The 18,167-nt window shown below is 43.7% G+C and overlaps 1 protein-coding gene across 2 annotated transcripts in view; it reads left to right on the top strand.

Moving 5' to 3' along the window:
- Positions 1-15,597, top strand: part of LOC110568876 (tubulin--tyrosine ligase) — a 35,704-nt gene extending 20,107 nt beyond the window's left edge. Inside the window, exons 5-7 of one of the 2 annotated variants that reach the window (XM_064377980.1) lie at positions 663-932; positions 8,045-8,188; positions 11,861-15,597. In XM_064377980.1, coding sequence (XP_064234050.1) covers positions 663-932; positions 8,045-8,188; positions 11,861-11,975 — 529 coding nt within the window. In that variant the 3' untranslated portion in view covers positions 11,976-15,597. The remainder of the gene's footprint in view (positions 1-662; positions 933-8,044; positions 8,189-11,860) is intronic. The other variant, XM_064377981.1, reaches the window with a different exon arrangement.
- The last annotated feature ends 2,570 nt before the right edge of the window (positions 15,598-18,167 follow it).

Below are 18,167 nucleotides of genomic sequence, written 5' to 3'. Positions count from 1 at the left end.
AGGAACACTCTTAAGATTACTACAAGAGCAGACATGACAAATGGAGGTTTTATAGGTTAACCTTAAAAACCAGCCCATCTAGGGTGAGGTGTGGTGGCTCACACTTGTAATCCCAGCACTTTGGGAGGCCAAGGCAGGTGGATCACCTGATGTCAGGAGTTGGAGACCAGTCTGGCTAACTTGGTGAAACCCTGTCTCTACAAAAAAATATAAAAATCAGCCGAACACAGTGGCATGCACCTGTAATCCCAGCACTCAGGAGGCTGAGGCAGGAGAATTGCTTGAACCTAGGAGGCGGAGGTTGCAGTGAGCCGAGGTTGCAGTGAGCCAAGATTGCATCATTGCACTCCAGCCTGGGCAACAAGAACGAAACTCTGTCTTAAAAAAAAAAAAAAACCCATCCGGATCTCTTCAAAATGCTTTGTCTTTTGATCAGTCTCCTTGTTATTTATGGTAAAATGTTTTGTCTCGTTGTAGTGATAACTGACTATCTTAGCTAAATCATAGTGTGCATCTTACAGTTTTAGAAACTTCCCCCTTCCCTAGTTGCCTCCCACTCCTCACCTACCCCCTGAAAGAAGTCAAGGTGTGGGGATTGATGTATATAATATGCAGAAACTTTGGATGACTTGAGTAAAGCAGTGTTTTTTGTTGAATTGCAGAAGCTGGGTCTTGGTGGATCATCAGTATAATATCTACCTCTATAGAGAGGGTGTGCTTCGGACTGCTTCAGAACCGTATCATGTTGATAATTTCCAAGACAAAACCTGCCATTTGACCAATCACTGCATTCAAAAAGAGTACTCAAAGAACTATGGGAAGTATGAAGAAGGAAATGAAATGTTCTTCAAGGAGTTCAATCAGTACCTAACAAGTGCTTTGAACATTACCCTAGAAAGTACCATCTTACTACAAATCAAACATATAATAAGGTAACTTTATTGTATCTTTTTTTTTGAGTGGGAGTTACGTGTTTCTTCTTGAAGGAGCTTTGGGTGTCTATGACTTTCAGAGAATTGTTTCATATAAATTGTCTAATTTATGGGCAAAAATTTTTTGTAATTTTTTAAAATTTTCCTTTTAATGTCTGTAGGTTCTGTAATGATGTCTCCTCTTTCATTTCTGATCATAATTTATATTTTCTTTCTATTTTGCTTGTACAGATTGACTACACATTTATCAATTTTTTCAATCTTTTCAAAAATTAGCTTTTGGTTTTATTGGTTTTCTCTATTTTTCTTTTTGGCTTCTTTGATTTATGCACTTTATTATTTTCTTCCTTTTGGTTTTTGGAGGATATAATTTACTCCTAATTTTCTAGTTGTGGTTTTTGTTTGTTTTTTAAGAGATGGTGTCTCATTTTATTGCCCAGGTTGGAGTACAGTGGTGTGTTCATAGTTCACTGCTGCCTCAAACTCTTAGGCTTAAGGGAATCTTCCTGTCTCATCCTCCCAAGTAGCTGGGACTACAGGTGTGTACCACTGTGCCTGGCTAATTTTTTTATTTTTTGTAGAGTTGGATCTCACTGTCTTGAGCTCCTGGGCTCAAGCCAGTCCTCCCACCTTGGTCTCCCAGAGTGCTGGGATTATAGGTGTGATTATAGGTATGAGCCACCATGCCCAGCCTATTCCAGTTTTTAAGGTGGAAGGTTAAATAATTGATTTCAGATATTTCTTTTTTTTTAAAAAAAAGCATGTCTCAGTTTCCCTCTAAATATTGCATCAGCTGAATCCCACAGATTTTGCTATTAACATAGTTTTCATTTCCATTTTATTAAAATATTTTCTAATTTCCCTTATGATTTTATCTTTGATTCATGTGATTTAAACATTTTTGTTTAATATCCAAATACTACGTCAGGAAGATACTTTGTTTGGTTTCATCTTTAAAAGTTGCCAAGGTTTGTTCCATAGCCCAGAATGTGGTCTTTTAGTAATGTTCTGTGTGCACTAAAAGAATGTGTATTTGGCTGTCGTTGGGCAGGCAGAGTGTTCTTTTTTACTTTTATTTTTTATTTTGAGGCAAGGTCTTACTTTGTTTCCCAGGCTGGAATGCAGTGGCAGAAGCATGGTTTGCTGCAGCCTTAACCTCCTGGGCTCAAGCGATCCTCCTGCCTCAGCCCTCTAAGTAGCTGAAACTACAGGTGTATGCCACCATACCCACCTAATTTTTGTACATTTTTTGTAGAGACAGGGTTTTGCCATGTTGCCCAAGCTGATCTTGAACTCCTGGGCTCATGCAATTCTCCCATCTTGGCCTCCCAAAGTGCTAGGATTACAGACATAAGCCACTGCACCTGGCCTTGTTCTGCCTGTTCTATTTATTACTCTTGTTCTTAGCCAAAAGGCTGAGAAGCGATGCTTGTTCTGTTTATTATTGAAGAGAGAGGCATTGAAGTCTCCCTTAGGTAATTATGGATTTGTGTATGTCTTCTTTCAGTTTTATCTGTTTTTGCTTCATGTCTTTTGATGATCTTTTGTTAGATGCATTTATATTTAGGATTGTTATCTCTTCTTTGGGAATTGACCCTTTTATCATTATGTAATTTGTCTTTATCTCTGGTAGTATTAATTTTCTTTGTCCTTTTTTTTTTTTTTTTTTGAGACGGAGTTTCGCTCTTGATACCCAGGCTGGAGCGCAATGGCGCGATCTCGGCTCACCGCAATCTCCGTCTCCTGGGTTCAGGCAATTCTCCTGCCTCAGCCTCCTGAGTAGCTGGGATTACAGGCACGTGCCACCGTGCCCAGCTAATTTTTTGTATTAGTAGAGACGGGGTTTCACCATGTTGACCAGGATGGTCTCGATCTCTTGACCTCATGATCCACCCGCCTCGGCCTCCCAAAGTGCTGGGATTACAGGCTTGAGCCACCGCGCCCGGCCTGTCCTTTTTTTTTGAGATGGTCTGGCTCTGTTGCCCAGGCTGGAGTATAGTGGCATGATCTTGGCAAACTGCAACCTCTGCCTCCCAGGCTCAAGCCATCCTCTCACCTCAGCCTCCTGAGCTACTGGGACTGCAGGCACAGGCTATCATGCCCAGCTAATTTCTGTATTTTTTTGTAGAGACAGGGTTTCATCATATTGCCGGTCTCAAACTCCTGGGTTCAAGCAATCTACACACCTCAGCCTCCCAAAGTGCTAGGCCTGAGCCACCATGCCCAGCCAGTATTTCTTATTTATTTATCTAATTTTTATATAACCAATCTAGCTTTCTTTTGATTAATGTTTCAATTTTTCAGTTGAGTGTTTGGCTCTGTCTTTTTTCTTTTCTTTTCTTTTTTAGTGCTTGCTCTAGGCCTTACAATATACATATATCAATTATTTCACAGCTTTCTTAGAGTTAGTAATTTACCACTTAAAATAAAATGCAAAAACCTTATAACACAGTTCACTAAATCTTCCCCTCTATGTTATAGTTATATGTATATATCTACACATTGACATCTTTACCACATAATGTTATTTTTGCTATCAAATATATATATATATATATATATTTGCACAGGTATGATAGATTATCAGGTTGGATTCTTTTTAAACTATAAAACCAAACTCTATACTGTCTATAAGAAACCCACTTTATAAAAGGAGAAAAATATTTACCCAGCTACTACTTTTGTTCTTCCTTCAATTCCGAAGTTCTGAGTTTCTCTCTGGTATCATTTCCCTTCAAACTTAAGCATTTCTTTTAGAGCTTTTATATTTACTCATATACTTCCTTAAATTTTAAAGTTGTGAGTCTCTCTGTTAAGCATTTCTTTTAAAACAGTTTTGCTGCTGATAAATCTTAATTTTTTCTCATCTGAGAATATGTATATTTCACCATCTTCCTGAAGGGTATTTTCACTGGATTGATACAAATCTATGGCATTGTGTATCATTTTATCTCTCCATGGTTGTACTCAATCTTTTCTTCTGATGTCTTTGTTTGCTAATCCTTTCTCATCTATTAAAACCTATTAGACATTTTTAAAAGGTAAAAACTTTTAAGCTGCTGTTAAACTCACCTATTGAGTTCTTGATTTTAGTTAGTGTGCTTTTTAGTTCTGAAACTTCCATTTGTTTCTTTTTTCTTTTTTTTTTTTAACTTAACATACTTGGAGTATATCTTTTTTTCATATTATAGTTGTCTTATGAAATTCTCCCACTTGCCTCATATTTTCTTTAACATAATGGCAGTTCTTTAACGTCCGTATCTGATAACTCCAAAATCTGGATTACGAATGGCAGAGTAACTGCTAATCTAGAAATCTATTTCCAGAGCACATGTCCTTAAAAAACAAAGACAAAATATATATATTTTTGAGACAGAGTCTCCCTCTATCACCCAGGCTGGGGTGCAGTGGCATGATCTCAGCTCACTGCAACCTCCGCCTCCCCAAGTTCTATTTGAGAGACTGAGGCAGGAGAATTGCTTGAACCCAGGAGGTGGAGGTTGCAGTGAACTGAGATCACATCACTACACTCCAGCCTGGGCAACAGAGCAAGACTCCATCTCGGAAATCAATCAATCAGGTGACCGTTTGTGTGAGGGTCTGTTCCTGGGATCTCCAGTCTGTCCCATTGTTCTACCATCCACCATGTCAATGCTATCCTGTCACAATGAGTGAGACTTTTTCCTTGCTATATTCTCACGTAGAGCCAAGCAGAGTAACTACAGGACTTGGAGTCCCATTTCTGCAGGAAGTATAGGTGGTTGGAATTCTGACACCAGATAAACCAAGTTTGCTCGAAAAAGAATTCCTATTTTAGGCAAAAGCTTCACTGGAAGTTTGCGGCACCCCCTCCACATTGTTCAGTGCTATTCAGATGCTATAAATGCTCCTGGCAGCTCTCAGGTTTTCTTTTTTTCCAGCTAGCCTCCCCCTAACTTCCCACTCCAGCCAAAAAAATAATGTACTGTATAAAGTCTCTGATGATGGTTAAAAATCCTTTAAAGTGAATTATTAATCTTGCGCTTTCAGCAAATAAAAAAATTAAGTTTTGATTTGGTTCTGATTCTCAGTTTTTCCTTTATATGTTGGAATGTAATGCTTCTTTCAATTTTATTTTATTTTATTTTGTTTTTTTGAGACAGAGTCTTGCTGTATCACCAAGGTTGAAATGCAATGACGCGATCTCAGATCACTGCAACCTTCACCTCCCAGGTTTGAGTGATTCTCCTGCCTTAGCCTCTTGACTAGCTGGGCCTATAGGCATGTGCCACCATGCCCCACTAATTTTTTGTATTTTTAGTAGAGACGGGGTTTCACCATGTTGGCCAGGCTGGTTTTGAACTCCTGACCTCAAGTGATTTGCCCACCTCGGCCTCCCAAAGTGCTGGGATTACAGGCATGAGCCACCACACCCAGCCTCAATTTTATATTTTAGTTTTTTTTTCTCTCTCTTTTTCACCATGAGCGTCTGTTAAACTTTTTAATCTTCCTTTTTAAAGAATATTTTAATTAAAAACAGGCTGGGTGTGGCAGCTTGTGCCTGTAATCCCAGCACTTTGGGAGGCTGAGACAGGTGGATCACTTGAGCCCAGGCGTTCAAGACCAGCCTGGGAAACGTGACGAAACTGTCTCTACAAGATACAAAAAAAATTAGCCGTGTGGTGCATGCCTGTAGTCCCAGCTATTCAGTAGGCCAAGACCAGAGGATCGCTTGAGCTCGAGGTGGTCAAGGCTGACTGCAGTGAGCCATGATTGGGCCACTGCACTTCAGCCTGGACAACAGAGTGACAGGGTCCTGCTTGTTTTTGGAGATAGGGTCTCGCTCTGTTTCCCAGGCCGGAGTGCAATGGTGTGATCTCTGCTCAGTGCAACCTCCATTCCCAGGTTCAAGCGATTCTCCTGCTTCAGCCTCCTGAGTTGCTGGGATTACAGGAATGTGCCACCATACCCAACTAATTTTTTTAAGTGGAGAGTCAGGGTTTCACCATGTTGTCCAGGCTGGTCTCAAACTCCTGACCTCAAGTGATCCACCTGCCTTGGCCTCCCAAATGTGCTGGGATTACAGGTGTGAGCCACCTCGCCTAGCCAAGAACATTTTAATTAAAGCAAAAGTTAAGGGTGTTCTTGTGTAGAACAGAGATTTTTCTTTTAATGTGATGTGTGCTTGTCGATGCAGGTTGAATATGAATGGGAGAAGAAATTTTTTTTTTTTGAGACGGGGTCTCGCTATGCTGCCCAGGCTGGAGTGCAGTGGCTATTCACAGGTGCGATGCCACTACTGATCAGCACGGATTCACTAAGTTCGCAATGCCAAACTTAGTGCAGATACCCGATCAACATAGTGCACTACAGCCCAGAACTCCTGAGCTCAAGCGATCCTCCCACTTCAACCTCCCAAGTAGTTGGGACTACAGGCATGTGACCGGCGAGAGGAGAAATTTTTCTTATAATTAGTTTTTAAATGGCTTATCTTAAAAGAACCATTTAAACCAAAATAGTTTTTAAAGGTTTAAATGTATCTATTAAAATATTTTTCTTTTTAGGAAAAAAGAAAAGGAGATTGAAGTTTGTAGGGGGCTGAGGGAGGATTGACCTTGGCTCCGAGTTAACAAAGGCCTCAGTTCTTTATTAAAGTCAGGAGTCAAAACCTACATCTAGAACTACATCTTAGCATCTTAGAATTAGTCACATGCATGCCAGTTCCCTGTATCTTTGTCTTTCTTTTTTTTTTTTTTTTGAGACAGAGTTTTGCTCTTTTGCCCAGGCTGAAGTGAAGTGGCCCAATCTCGCCTCACTGCAGCTGCAACCTCCGCCCCCTGTATTCAAGTGATTCTCCTGCCTCAGCCTCCAGACTAGCTGGGATTATAGGTGCCCGCCACCACGCCTGGCTAATTTTTGTGTTTTTAGTAAAGATAGAGTTTCACCATGTTGGCCATAACTCCTGGCCTCAAGTGATCCACCTGCCTTGGCCTCCCAAAGAACTATGATTATAGGCATGAGCCACTGTGCCCAGTCGGCCCCTGTATCTTTTTTCCTTCCGAATATACAGCTGTGTAGGACAGTTATCTCTGGTAACCCTAGAGTCATTGTAGCACATTTTATTTACTGAGATAAATGTTTTGCCCCAGGATTCAGTTGGGTGAAAAATCAGGGAAGATCTTTATAAAACAGAAATGGCAGAGGTTTTCTGGAATGGTTGTAGATAAGAGGTATTTATTATTTCTAAATAATAGATGTATGGTTATAATGAAATATACTTGTTCATAAGAGTAACATTTATTAAATGGTTTTTAGGTTCCAGGAGTTATGACCAGTTCCTTATGTAATTATCTTGTTGAACAATCACTTAGATTTTGGGCTGACCTGAGACCTCATGTACTTGTTCATTATATTTCTGAGATTCACTTTCAACTTTTTTCTGTTTCACTAAAATCCCACCGTTTTTCCATTCATTCGTGCTAATAATACTTCTACATTTCAACATTTAGTTTCAACATGTATAGCTCTTAAATCTTTTAATCAGCAATGATTTGGTATTAGAACTGGAACTAGTGAAATCATGAGGTCAGCTTTTTTTTTTTTTTTTTTTGCAAATCCTGCCCTTCACCAAATGGCAGTCCATTCTTTACATGGCAAAGATAAATGGAAATGTTTTATGTGTTATAAACAAACATGGCATTACCCAGCTGTTGGAGGAATCTTCATTTATAGAGACCACGGTGACTTGGCACTCTGCTGCTTCTTGAGTAGAGAAGGCCATCTATGTAAGGCCTTACATGTCAGGGAAAGTCACTCGGACTCAATTTTCTTGTGTTGCGGGTTCTCCTGAAGATCCACGTTTATCATGTCAAGACCTTTTGTGGTTCCCGTCTACATCTTGAAGAAGTTGAGTGATAGGAAAGCAGCTTTTGCCTGAAGAACATGAGTGGCTGCAGAGTTTTCTAACAAATGCTTGTTAAGTAACATTCTCTTGAATAACCTATTGGTAATAAATTGAAAGAGAAGTCAAAGCTGATATTTGTATTCATCTCATGTAAAATCTGTCAAGCTCACCTCATGTCTTCCTTTTTTGGCCACGCTGTTCTAATGAGCATTCCCCCCACACCTCACAGGAACTGCCTCCTGAGCGTGGAACCTGCCATTAGCACCAAGCACCTCCCTTACCAGAGCTTCCAGCTCTTCGGCTTTGACTTCATGGTGGATGAGGAGCTGAAGGTGTGGCTTATTGAGGTCAACGGTGCCCCTGCTTGTGCTCAGTAAGCCTGAACGTCATTGTGTTTTCACAAGTGGGAAGTTGGTTCTGCAGTTGGGATAGTCTGTGGGTACAAGTGTAGATGCGTTGACTGCTGTGAGGGAGGATGCCACAGTGATAGGAGACCCTTGTTGAGGACTCTGTCTGGCAGGGGGCTTTGCTGAGTCCATTTCCTTTCCCATTTTTCTGTGTATTGTCAGCAGATAGGATAGTGCAATGTCTCATGCCTGTAATCCCAGCACTTTGGAAGGTCAAGGCAGGTAGACTGTCTGAGCCCAGGAGTTCAAGACCAGCCTGGTCAACAGGGCAAAACCCCATCTCTACAAAAAAAATACAAATTAGTTAGGCATGGTGGTGTGTGCCTATAGTACCAGCTGCTCGGGAGGCTGAGGTGGGAGGATCACTTGAGCCTGGGAGGTTGAGGCTGCAAGGAGCCATGATCACGCCACTGCATTGCAGCCTGGGCAACAGGGTGAGACTCTGTCTCAAACAAACAAAAAAAAAACAGTAAGTAAGCAGATAGCCTGTGCTCAGGTGGGTGGGAGATACCATGAGAGTGTTAAAGCTCATTACTGCCAGAGAGACCCATATGACAAGCAGAGTCAGCAGGATCCTATGATGTGGCGACCCAGAAGTTCAGTGGCTCCTGAGGCAGGAAGGAGTCTGAGAAGGCATCTTAGACATGGTGGATCTGGAGCTGGGGTGCAAGAAAAGAGGGCTCAGCTGCCCCAAACGGCTGTAGGGAGAGTCTTCTGAAAGGGGTGCAGCGTCCTACAGGTCCTCGCGCTGTCCTGGGCTCTGTGCAGGTCTGGGAGATGCCCAGAGGAACAGAAGCTCCTGAGAACCTGCCCTCCGGAACTTCTGCTCTTCTTGGGAGAAGCCTAGCTGTAGCATGAGTGTCACGGAGTCATGAAGGAGGAAGGAAGTTAGGTGGGGACCTTCTGTGGAAGGCCTTACATGTCAGGGAAAGTCACTCGGACTCAATTTTCTTGTGTTGTGGGTTCTCCTGAAGATCCACGTTTATCATGTCAAGACCCTTTTGTGGTTCCCATCTACATGTTGAAGAAATTGAGTGATTTTTCAAAATGTTTAAGAGAGAGTCCTGTACCTGCAAGAGACAGCGTCAACACACAAGTTGTTCTTTGGTTAGAAGCTAGGCCTTTGCCATTGCCTGATGGTTGTGACAGGCATGATTCGTCTTGTTCATTGGTCTCTGTAGCTGATAAGTGCTTATTAGGTGCTGCCTACCTGGCCAGGCTCTGTACAAGGCCGTGAGTTCACAGTGGGGAGCAAAGAGACACAGTCCCTACCCTTCATGGAGAGAGACTGAGCAGACAGAGACCAGGCAGATGTCAATTACAAACAAGGACAAGTGATTTAATAGAGAACAAAGGATGTTGAGAGATAATATAACTGAGCCAAGGGCGCATGATGGGAAGTGAGGTTGGACTGAGATCTGAAGGTGGAATGTAAGTTAGATGAGCTAAAGGCGGAAGAAGGCAGGGCTCTGCACCTTCCCTCACTGCATTGACAGTGCCCAGTCTCACCTGCTGTCCTTTCCATCAGGGATTTGGCCCTCCATGGTGCTCTAGACCTTACCCTCCTCCCGCTCCTGTCCTCTCATCTGGCTCATTTACATTGTCACCTTTTTCCCTCTCTGCTGCATAGTTCCCATCAGCATATGCATTCCTAGTGGATTTTCCCAACTATTCAAAAAGATGTCCTCCCCCGATGCCACATCCTGTTCTAATGATCATGCCTTCTCCAGTTCCCTTCACAGCCAAGCTCTGGAGAGCAGCTTCTGCACAAGCTGTCTTCTCTTCCTGTGTTTCCATCCATGCTCTGGTCCATTCCAGGCCGGCTTCCATCCTGATTGCCCCACAGAAACTGTTCTTTGCAGGTCCCCAGCCAAGTCCTTATTGCCACCTCCAGCAGTCTCTTTCTGTTCCTACCTCCTTGGACCCGTCAACAGCATTCGAGTCAGCTGACAGCCCTCGCTGAGCTGCTCTCCTGTCGTGGCTGGGCACTTGGTGCTGGGCAGGCTTGCCTGGGGAGGTGTGGGCAAGCTGGGCTCCGTCTTCCTCATCCAGTGCCTCTGGTCTTGGGCCTGGGTGTTCAGCTCCTCTCTCTCTTATGTGATCTCATCGAACTTCATGATTTTAAAATTACCAGATTACATCACAGCCCAGAGATGCAGACTAGTATCTGCACCTGCCTTCCCTGCCAGAATGTCCCCCTACCTACCTCCCAGACTTGTTGATCTCAGTGGCCACCCGCTGTTCCCCCTAGAGCCTAAGCTGGAACTTGACAGTGATCCTGCCTCTGCCTTCCCTTCCCCTCAGGTCCTGTCCATCAGGGCCCTGTGGGTTCTGCCTCCAGCCTGTGGGGTCCTCTGCCCTCCATTTGCACTGCCATCACCCTTGCACAGGTCATCTTCCACCATAGCGAAGGCTTTGGCACAGAGCCTCCTAACTGGGGTCCACTTGTGCTCTTGCCCCAGTGAAATCCATCCTCCCAGAGCAGCCAGTGTGTAAAGTGGACACCAGACCATGCCATTCTCCAGACTTCCCATTACACCTGGGACACAAACCAGACTCATCTCTCCACCTGCAAGGCCAGTGCCTTACCCACTTCTCCAGCTTTACCCTAAGCCACCATCTCCCTTGATTGCTCTTATCTGCAGTGGACCTTTGTGATTTCTGTTACCTGTATGTGGAATCCCCACCACCACCACCACCACCACCACCAGTCTTACCATGGTTGGTTTCTGCTTTACCAAAACATCTTGAGGAAGCTTTCCCTGAACAGTCCTATCTCTGATTTTCTCTAGCCAGAGCCTTTGCAGTTTCCTTCATTACACTAACTGCCATCAAACTAACTCATCAGAAGAAACTGTGTGTGTGTGTGTGTGTTTCTACCCTGTCATCCATTCTCTGTCTGCCTTCTATTCATCCCTGGGTCTTGGCTTACCTGTCACAGAAGAGTCTTCCCCTGTCACTGGGGAGTCTTCTTCAGTGTCCCTTCAATTATGCTGAGTTGGTCCTTTTCCTGGGTAGGGCCTGCCCCTCTGTGTAATGCAGGATGGCTCTTATACACTCTTGAAGTTGCCTGCCTTCCCTGCCAGTTGTCTGTCTTGTTCACCTGCAAGGCCTTTCATCAGTATTTGGTGAGGGAATGCTTTATCTTCATGCAAAGCCTTCTGTAGCATTTGTATATACAATGGCAACCAATTTTAGAAATGTGGTCATGAAATAGAATTTCTAAGGTAGATCTTGGTGAAAAACAAAAACAGGAAAAACTGCCAGGCATGGTCCCAAGTGAACTGGCTTATGCCTATAATCCCAGCACTTTGGGGGCCGAGATGAGAGGGTTGCTTGAGCTCAGGAGTTCAAGAGCAGCATGGACAACATAGCAAGACCCCATCTCTACAAAAAGTTAAAAAATTAGCTGGGCATGGTAGTGTACACCTGTAGTGCCAGCTACTTGGGAGGCTTAGGTGGGAGGATCCCTTGAGCCCAGGAATTTGAGGCTACAGTGAGCCATGATTGCACCACTGCACACCAACTTGGGAGACAGAGCAAAACCCTGTTTCAAAAACAAACAAAAAACATTGATTTATTTTTTTGTTTGCACTTTGATGAATGTCCTCAATGATGATTTCTAAAACACATTTCAGGAAGCTCTATGCAGAACTGTGCCAGGGCATCGTGGACATAGCCATTTCCAGTGTCTTCCCACCCCCAGACATGGAGCAGCCACAGACCCAGCCAGCTGCCTTCATCAAGCTGTGACGCAGGGGCACTCCCAGCTGCCTTGGAAAAAGCATGGGGTCCTGCTCCAGGGGACGGTGAAATGACTGGATTGCTCTTTATCCAGCCACAGCAGGGGAAAGAAAGGCAACTCACAAAGGTGGGATGGAAGAAGGCACGTGAGCAGAGGAGGCGACTCTCGAAGAGGGGGTTGCTCGGGGGGCTTTCCGGGTGGAGCTCTCAGCAATGCTGTTGAGAGTTTTGAAAACTGAAGCAAATGTCTCTGAGAAGAGAACAAAATATTCTTCTTGGGGGGGAAAGCAGGGATTTGTCTTTTTATGTTCTCATCCTTTAAAACAACTTTGTACACAAAGGCAGCCTTGTGAGCAGAGCCCCTTCCCCTCTCCCCAGGAACAGCAGGGCACTGGGACATCTGGTCGGTGCCTCCCACCCACTGCAGCCCTAGTGCCTTAGCTCCATGCCCGGCTGCAGCCCCGCTGCTCTGGGCCATGGATTGGACTTAAGAGCATTTTGGAAGTTGCCTGCATATTCCCCGCCCATCCCATTCATAACACTCTGCCACACCAAGCTCTGGACAAGCATGCACCAACAGTCCTTAGTTTTGTGCTGGGCGCTGGCCTCTCAGCGAAGGTGGCCCCTCATCACCTTCCTGATGGCGTTTGGTCAGTCACCTGTCAGGGTTTGTGCGGGTTGGGCCCCAAACAGCATATGCTGCTCTAAGTCTGCTCTCTGCATGTTTTAGAAACAAAGTGGCAAGTCTGCCCTGAACCTGTAAGCATCAAATAAGCATGAGAGAGAAAAAACATGATATATTGCTTTACTTGATAGGTTGAATGTGGTAGGTCTTTCAAAATATGATGATTCAATTTTTTCTTTGTTTTAACCAGAATTCTAAATGCAACTTTGCCAAGTTCCCTTTTTTTTAAAAACCTTTGTAAAAACCTCTCTGAGGACCAGAAGACAGTAAAATTCCACTCCCCAAGTGGCCCTGCCCCAGACACAGGTTGCTTTCCCTCTTTTTGTTCTTCTTGTGCCCCAGGCACTTTCTGCAGTAGCTAGAGGGGCAGGTTTCCTTCCAGGAAGGATTCTGAGTTCCTGTGCCTGTAGGCATCAGGAGAATATATATCCTGCCTGAATGGGAAAGTCCTCTAGAATGGGAAAAAAGTAGTTTCAGCTCCACACAGGATCTTGTGAGTCTCAACAAATGTGTACTGTTAGAAGTGGCTTCCACTTACTCGATTAACTAATACTTTGTAGGCTTTTCAGGAGGCCACATCACTAGCAGTAGGAAGAACAAGATGTCATTTGTGTTCAGTGTGAGCTGAGTAATCAGGCCTTTCCTAGAGTGTCCTGGAAATCACAGTGACCCATTGAAAACCACACTCCTCCCCAGAACGTGGCTTGTCCTTTCTTCATGCCTGTGTGCACTCCATTCGTCGTTTCTACTTGGCTCACGAAAACATTTCTGCAGTCAGGTGAGACTTTTACAAAAGAGGAGAAAATGAATGCCTCCTTGAATATGATAAGATGTGAGAGCTTACAATGAAAAAGGCAATGATGATAGAAGTTACTTCATAGGTGCGGCACTAGTTGATAGGATGTGGGGGCGTTACCTTGGGGTGAAGTGGAGAGAGTCCCAAGTGAATGGGCTCTCATGGGAATTGGGAATTATAGTATAAGTGTCCTGAGGGTTACCCGGAATACAGATTTAAAAGTCTGCCTGTAGAGCAAAATAAAACAGTCAGTTGTAATTATTAATCCTTGAGGCCCAACGCAGCTGATGGGTTGGTGTTTGGGAACTTCTGAGAAGGGAGTGAAGTCTGATCAGATCCTGGGAAGATGTATACCCAGTTAGAATGTGTAGGGTGCTGGGTTCCTGGCAAGTCTAGGGGGCTGGTGACAGGGAAAGCACAGACATTTTTGTAATGCTGTCACATGCTAACACAGGTTTGTAATTATCTTTTGGACCCAAATTACAGTGACAGAGATAAGAATTCAGATGTTAGGAAGTCTGTGAATCTTGATGGATTTTCTAAGAAACCTGAATCAATGGCATATATATTAGGGAAGTAAGACTTTAAGAAAAGAAAAAGTTATTCTTTATTCCTCATGTGGCTTCCAATAAGTATCTTATACACTTATTTCTTTTTAAAAAATATTTAAAAAAATTTTTAAATTACATTATTTTTTATAGAGACGTGGTCTCGCTATGTTGTCCAGGCTGGATTACAGTGGCTGTTTGCAGTTGCAGTCATAGCACACTGCAGCCTCGAATTTCTGGGCTTGAGTGATTCTCCCGTCTCAGCCTCCTGGGTAGCTGGGACTACGGGTGCATACCACCAAGCCTGGCTTTATTTATTTCTGGTCATGTGGAATGGCTGGTTCTGAACTGTTCCATTCCCTTCCATGATGTCCTTGACACAGAAAGTCATGCTTGGCTCCCAGTCAGGCTTCATACTTTTGGTCCATGTAATTGCTGCCTGTTGCGGGGGGAGGAGCTATTGTTTATTTGGAAATGTCAGTTGCAATCATGGTTCTGTCATTTGACTGCACAGTATCAGAGGAGCCTGTTAACCTCTCTGTGCCTTAGTTTCTTAGCCCATGAAAAAGATCATTGCCTGACCCAGGGACTACCTCAGGGGCTTTTGATGAAGACAAATGACAGTAGGAAGACGCAAAGCCTTTAATACCAAGGTTCTCAACACTGACTACATGCTGGAATGACTTGTGAAGTTTTTAAAAAATGTTGGTGCCCAAAAAAAAAAAAACAACAATAACAATGTTGGTGCCCACTCTTCCCCGCTCCTCCTGGCCAATTAAATCAGAACCTCAGACAGCAACATCCTTTGAGATGCCTTGAACCACTGCTTGAGAAGGAAGGACACACACATTATTACCTTGGAAGAATTGCATAAGGCTAATGACTTTAAAAAAAATTCTTCTTGGAAACACAAGCGTTTCTTTAAGAATGACCAGATATTGCCATATGTATTTATGGTGCAAGCAAATGTTGTCTAAGCAGTTTCTCTGTTTGCTTGTCATAGCAGCATTTGGAAACTCGAACATGCTTTCATTTATGTAACTAGCTTATGAAGCTTTGACAATAAATGTAAACAGACATGAAATTATAAATCTGCTAAACATGTATTAAGGTTATTAATTATTGAAAGTCCCCTTGCCCCACACTCAACTCCTATGGCAATTATGAACTCCATTTTACCAAGAACATTTAAGTGCCTCAGCATCTGTATGATATAGTGGAGCAGGTACTGGCATAGGTACCAGCTGACATGTGTATCACTAGCTCTGTGGGATGATTGCCACATACATGGAACATCTGGGAGTGCTGGAAATGTACTGGGATTGAAGCTACAAAGTGTGTTTTCATTCACAGTGGAGGCTGTGGCAAGCAGGAGGAGGTCCAGCCCTCTTGCGGGTGTGATGAGAGGCTCTACTAGCAAAGACATGGGTGCCAGAGTGGGTTCCATGTAGCATGTGGGTGCTGTAGAGAAAATTCAGTGATGTACATGACTCTGATCCTGGACACAGAATCTGTACTGGTGAGGAAATGACTGCTGGAATAAGGCAACTGTATGAATATTTTAAATGCCTGAAACACTAAAGTAAAGTAATGATATGTCAAGTGTTTTTGTGCACTTTGGTTCTTGTCGACTGTCCTAGGATATCACTGGTCATTTAAATTCACCACATAATTATCCGGGCGTGGTGGGACATGCCTGTGGTCCCAGCTACTCTGGAGGCTGATGTGGGAGGATCGCTTGAGGCTGTGGTGTGAGGCTGCAGTGAGCCATGTTCACATCACTGTACTCTAGCATGGGAAACAGAGCGAGACCCTGTCTCAAAAATAAATAAATAAATAAAAATCCATGATGCCATTACTCAGGGGTAAACAGACTTGCTGTAAAAGACCAGATAGTAAATCTGCTAGGCTTTGCAAGCCATATAGGGTCTCTGTTGTGTACTTTTTTTCTCCAACTCTTAAAAAATACAAAAACTCTTCTTAGCTCTTAGGCCATATAAAAGCAGGCCAGATGTGGCAGTAATTTGCTGACCCCAGGACGCTACCCGATACATAAGTGAACAGATTGTCCTTCAAAACTGACGAGCTGCTCAGTGAAGCACTGAGACAGTTTCAGCTGCCAGAGTCCCAGCCGCATCGTTTCTCATGTGTCCTGTGTATTCTCTGCATCATGATACAATTTGTTAAGTGAGGCCTGTGGTTGTGAAGGAGAGTTGTGTGTGCATCACACATGGGGTGGAGCTGCAAAGGCTTCTGAAGTCAGGCTACTTCATATAGCCAGACAGCCAAGAAGTGCTTACAAAGTGTTTCACCAAGGCCAGGTTTTTAAATATCTACAAACCTCACACATTTCAGGTGCTTAGTCTTGGGGATAGAAAGAGTTTCATTAATGCAAATTGTCATTAACTTGTAACTTCTTGTGTAATAAGGCTGAATGCTTTGGACATCTTTCCCTTGTATGGCTGGCCTGCCTTCTGTGGCTGCTTCTACTTCATAAATATACCTCTGGCACAGAGGAGGTTTCCATGCCAGAAGGCCTGGTATAGGCACATCACTCTGAACAGGTTTCACATACAGCATGACACATTCCCACTGGACCTAGCAGAGACTGCATGGGCAGGGTGCAGGGGGCAAGCAGACATGGACTTAGGCAGGTAGCTACTTAGGATCCTGAGGGTGGACAGGTCCAAAGCCTTTGGAGGACTTCTCTTAAAGACTGGCCCCACTTGCTGTCAGTAACTGTACCTTCTTAAGTTCTCCCATGGCCCAGAGGTGTAGTAATATTTTAAAGGTATTTTCCCCAAAGCATCCCTCCATATCTTAGTCTATTTTGTATTGTCGTAACAGAATGCTACAGAGAAGTGTATTTGGCTTAACAGTTCTAGAGGATGAGAAGTCCTATATCAAGGGGTCATATCTGGTGAGGGCCTTCTTGCTGCCTCATAGCATGGCAGAAGGCATCACATGGCAAGAGAGAAAGGGAGTCTAACTCATCCTTTCACCAGCAGCCCACTCCTGTGATAGCTAACTCACTCCTGGGATAACATCATTAATTTATTAATGAGAGTAGCGCTCTCATGACCTAATAATCACCTCTCAACACTATTGTAATAGAGATTAACTTTCCAACACGTTTACTTTGGGGAACACATTCAAACCATAGCAATCCCTAAAGGCAAAGGAAAATGAACCACTGTCCAATGCAATACATAGTAGCACAACTTAAAGATTGTTGCAAGCATAATTCCTTTTAAAACTTAGGAGAGGACATCAGTAGGAATAATAAAGTAAGAACCTCTGAAAACCTCTCTTCCTTAAAGCAATGAGAACACTAGCAAAACTGTCTAGATATTAGCCAGAGGCTTGCAGCCATCCATTTATTCAAGAAAAGGGTTGCATCTGGGTAAGAAGAAGTTTCTGACATTTTAAGAGACCCTATTCCCACTCCCCGTTTCCCAAGCTCCACGACAGCCTTGGCCACACAATCATGGTGACATCCGGCAGCCGAGCCACGACTGTAGGGCTCAGAAGGGGATTGGAGCTCCTCCAAAGCCTCATTACCAGGGAATTGCCATTTGATCTTTTTGGTAGTTCCAGGTAAGTGTCAACTCCTAGGTCTTGTCTTTATTATTTGATGTGACTAAGAGGTTATCCAGTGTGAACAACCTTTTCCCTGGGTGCATCTGTCAGAAAAAATCAACAGCAATTCTTTAACATCTCAACTTCCTAAGGTGGCTGGAAGTAACAGTTGGAACAAACAAACTGACCAAAAGACTTAGAAGGCAAAGCTGGGAATGAGATGTCAATAAGATGTTTCGAGAAGCTTCAACCTATTCCTAATACAGAAGGCCACACGTGTGTATGGCTGTGCACATGCCCAAAGAGACCTGAGAATTGTCTAGCTCTTACATCTGTCTGACCTTAAGGGTCTGCACAAACAGAGAGGACAGAGGCAGAGGGAAGGAGGAAGGGGAGGAGGAAAAGTAGGAAGAAGCAAAAGAGAGAGAGGAGGAAGGAAAGAAAGAAAAGCAGAAAGAGGGAAAGGGAGGGAAAGAGGGAGGGAGGAAGGAAGGGAGGGAGGAAGGGAGTGAAGGAAAGGAGGGAGGGGGGGAAAGGAAGGAAGGAAGGGAAGGAGGGAGAGAGGGAGGGTGGGAAGCTTATAAAATAGAACG

Source organism: Aotus nancymaae, unplaced genomic scaffold, assembly GCF_030222135.1.
Source record: "Aotus nancymaae isolate 86718 unplaced genomic scaffold, 86718_ANA_hifiasm-v0.15.2.pri h1tg000017l, whole genome shotgun sequence".
Lineage (NCBI taxonomy): Eukaryota > Metazoa > Chordata > Mammalia > Primates > Aotidae > Aotus > Aotus nancymaae.
The sequence above is the reverse complement of the archived record's forward strand: the minus strand, read 5'-3'. Positions and strand labels throughout refer to the sequence as shown.